The sequence below is a fragment of the Rhea americana genome, unplaced genomic scaffold (genome assembly GCF_003343005.1).
Source record: "Rhea americana isolate MKP2758 unplaced genomic scaffold, rheAme1 scaffold_154, whole genome shotgun sequence".
NCBI classification, from domain to species: domain Eukaryota; kingdom Metazoa; phylum Chordata; class Aves; order Rheiformes; family Rheidae; genus Rhea; species Rhea americana.
Window position 1 is genome coordinate 2,108,169 of NW_028185639.1, and position 3,710 is coordinate 2,111,878.

A 3,710-nucleotide genomic window follows, 5' to 3' on the forward strand; every position below is an offset into this window, starting at 1 on the left:
GATCTGGGGAGGAATTGGCGCTTTGGGGGAAAGCGGGAGCCGGAGGCAGCGCGGCGGGGATCGCCTCGCCGCCGCTGGGCAGGTGGAGCGGCGCCGGCCGCATTTGCTCAGCGCGCAAAACGGCAGCCGAGACGCGGAAAGAAAAGAACATCTCATTCATGAAACGACAAAAAAAAATAAATAAATAAAAGGAAAGAAAAGGAAAAAAAGAAAAGGGGGCAGCCTGAAGGAAGCTGGCCGCGAGCGCGGCCGCGAGCAGACAGCGGCTGCGTAATTACCGGGGCCTCGTTACGGCGGGTCGTGGGCGCAAGTCGCGGTGCTGGGAGGATGCCCGGAGCGGCGGCCGGTGCGGGCCGGGCTCACCCTCCCGAGAAGGCAGCGAGGAGGAGGAGCCCGTGTTTACAGCTCTGCGCCGCTCTCAGGAAGTTCGCCCTCGGGGTTTCTGCCGAGTACCCCGCGGCCCCCGCCCCGTCCCGCGCCACGAAACCCGACGGCGGTCACCAGAGCGCGTCTCCGTGCGGGGAGCCGGCGCGGCCGCACACACGGCAGGTTTAAGGTGCCTCTTCCAAGCAGAGGGGCCGCGGGGAGCTCAGCTCGCCGGTCCCTTGCGCTGCTGATCCCGAGCCCCGACGGTGCCGCCGGAGGAGCCGTGTCCTGCCGGGCAGGAGCGCACCCTCAAATTTAACAGCCTCCCCCCACCAGCACCAGCACCTTCCCCTCCGGACCAGTGAKGCCAAAGCCAGAAATTACCCTGCAATAGGCCAGGTGGTTCCCACGCCCGGCGCTCCCTTGCCCGCGCCGTCCGCGGGGYTCTGCCGCGGCTGCCCCGGGAACTGCAGAACAACGCGGGGGAAACGCGCTAAAGGAGAAGCTTGTTAAATAATTTATTGATTTATACAAAGTCTTTCCAACCGGTGTGGAAACAACATTATTTTAATCTAATTTAAAATCAAGTGTCCATTTTCTCTCGCGCTCTTTTTTTTTTTTTTGATATTATTAAGCATAAAAGCCAGAGGCAGGAGAAATCAAACCGCCAAAACACTGAGCCGAGGGCGGGGGTGAAAGAAAACAGCCGTTTTACACTAGAAATATACATCACAAAATCTGAAATTTACTATATACAAAGTGGCTGAGCTTGCATTTGGGGATCCATACAAAACGGTAACAAAATCTGATTGTTAGGAGCAGGAAACCGGCAAGAAGGCTAAAAGAAGGGCGAACCTTAAAAGGACACAAAACAAAACCCCAAAATTTGGAAAGATTCCTCTGAAATTTACATCGATGAGAAGGAAAATAATTTCATAACTTATTCTGTAAAAAATATATACATTTCACATACATCTTAGGCTGTACAACACACCACTTTAAACATCCAGTTGCAGTTGGCCCGGGGCCGGCGCAGCGGCGCAGCCGTCGGTGCCCGCGCCCTCACAAGGTGTCCGAGCTGGTGCTGCAAGGGCTGACGAGGGACAGGTTCGTGGATTTGTGCTTTTTCAATAGCCTCGTGATTTTTTCGTCGTCTGAGTTGGGGTCTAGGGGCTTGTTGTACTCGTCATCGTCCTCATTGTCCGAGCTCTCCTTCAGCTTCTCCGTCTCCGAGTCGTGCTTCTTCTTCGCCGAGGCCATTTCCGCCGCGTGCCGCTTCCGCCACTTGGTCCGTCTGTTCTGGAACCAGACCTGGGCACCGGCACCGGCACCGGGCGCGGCGCGCGGGCACGGACACGCTCAGCCCGCGCCGCGCCGCGCCCCGCGGACGGCGCGGGGGCTGCGGCTAAACCGCCCCGCGCGGCGCGGGAGGCCCCGGGCGGCCCCAGCCTGGCAGCGCGGAGGGGGCCGGCGGCGACGCGCGGGGGTCCCCGGCCCGGCCGCGGCCTCTCGGGCTCTGTCGCCAGCCTGAGCTGCGCGAAATTAGAAGTAGCGGCTCCGCGGAACAGAACGCGTGGAAAATTAAACGAGGTGGCCAAGACGCTAAGGACTGCTAGTTCCAGTGCGTTTTAACACTTCCGTGCACTGACAGTATTTGCTAACAAACCGGCGTGGTTACAGAAAATAGAGGTGTGCCGATTACTGGACACGGACTCCGCTGCAAACCGACCCACGCTGAAATCGCTCTACTGGCCTGGGGCTTTGGGGGAGGTTTGTTTGTTTTTCTAATCATTCGCAGCACAAAGAACTCTAAGGACAAACTCGGTTAAGTATAAAGCAGCCTGAGAGCTATCTGATATCCAAACGCTGTAATTTAAACTACAATTGACCTAAAAAATTCCCCTCCACGCCTGCCCAGTTCCGAGCGGCTGCCGGTAACCACTGCCCGGGCGAGGCGCCGGCGCTGCCCGGCCGTGCCGCGCCGCGAGSCGGCGGCGGGGCTGCCGCGGGGACCTACCTTCACCTGGCTCTCGGTCATCCCCAAGGAGTAGGCGAGGCGAGCTCTCTCCGGTCCTGCCAAGTATTTCGTCTGTTCAAAGGTTTTCTCCAAAGCAAAAATCTGCTGCCCAGAGAAAGTCGGCCGCGAGTGCTTCTTCTTGCCGTCCTTGTCCAAAACCATGCCCGTCTGAGCTGAAAGCGAGGAGAAACAGCTCCGTCAGTGACGGGTTTGCTCTCGATCCGAGCGCGGAACAAGGTCTCCGCCTGCCGCTAACGGGGGAACCGGGCGCCGGGGGCCGCTCCGGGTGTCGCCGCTGCTCGGACGCTGCTGGCCTAGAGCAGGATTTGGTCCGCGGGCATCTCCGCGCCGTGGCAGGCCGAAGCGGCACCTAAGCGGCGGGGACCGGCCCGCGCTCGGGTCGCCGGCTCCGCGGCCGTCCGCCCCGTCTAGCGCGCCCGCAGCTCCCGGCGCCGCCGCCCCGTGTCCCCTGCGGGCGGAGCCGGGCCGGGCCGGGCCGGACCACCCGGGAGGCTCCGCGGCCGCGCTCCCTCGCCCCTCCGGGACCGGCCGCACTTACCGGGACAGGCGAGCCGCGGGTCTCTCCAGGGAGAGCCCTGCACCACTCCCGGCCAGAAAATGGGCGGCCGCCCCGGCAGCTCCGCCAGCGGCTTCGGGTAGCGGGACACGGCGGCGGGGTTGAAGTACACCCCCGCCGAGGTCGCCAGCCCGTTGATGCGGGGCAGCCCGCCCAGGAGGTTGCTGGCGGTGCCCACGGGCCGCCCCAGGATGTCGCTTATTCCGTGCGGCGTCCCCAAGGGGAGCTGCGTGTTGAGTCCGCCCAGGCCCGGCGCCTTGAAGCCGGAGGGGTTCTGCAGCGTGTAAGGGAAGAGCGAGGTCTTCATCTCGGCCATGTTGTGCAGCGCGGCCAGCGGCGTGCTGCTGAGGACRAACGCGCTCTGGCGATTAGCATCCATCTGCCCCACCGCTAACATTTGTGGGCATCAATAGACGCAGGACTCCTCCAACCAAGGCAGCAGCGGCTTGATTTTTAAACCCCACGCGAGGAGCGCCAGCCGCGGGCTGGTCAGTCTCTTTCCTTTTTGCTTTCAGGGCTAACGCAGCAGCAAGTAGCAAAGTTTGCTCCGAGTGGGATGAGCTCGCTGCTGCTCCGCCCGCACCTGCGGCTCCGCGATGCGCACCAGCAGCGTCCGCGCCGGAGCGTGGAAGAGCACAAAAACGGGAAAATATTGCGACGGAATCTGGAAGTCTCGGGGAAGAACAGACCTCCGCTGGCGCGACCTCCCCGGAAGGCTTCGGCTTCCGCCCCCAGGCTGCAAATCCGACC

General features: G+C 61.9%; 1 protein-coding gene across 1 annotated transcript; it reads right to left on the reverse strand.

The window, feature by feature from the left end:
- Positions 1 to 1,341: 1,341 nt before the first annotated feature.
- On the reverse strand, positions 1,342 to 3,357 carry NKX6-2 (NK6 homeobox 2). Its single transcript, XM_085299768.1, has 3 exons — positions 2,943 to 3,357; positions 2,384 to 2,556; positions 1,342 to 1,677 (listed from the first exon to the last, which is right to left on the reverse strand). The coding sequence occupies exons 1-3, from the start codon at positions 3,355 to 3,357 to the stop codon at positions 1,429 to 1,431; spliced, it is 837 nt and encodes a 278-aa protein (XP_085155894.1). The 3' UTR covers positions 1,342 to 1,428.
- Between the last annotated feature and the right edge of the window lie 353 nt (positions 3,358 to 3,710).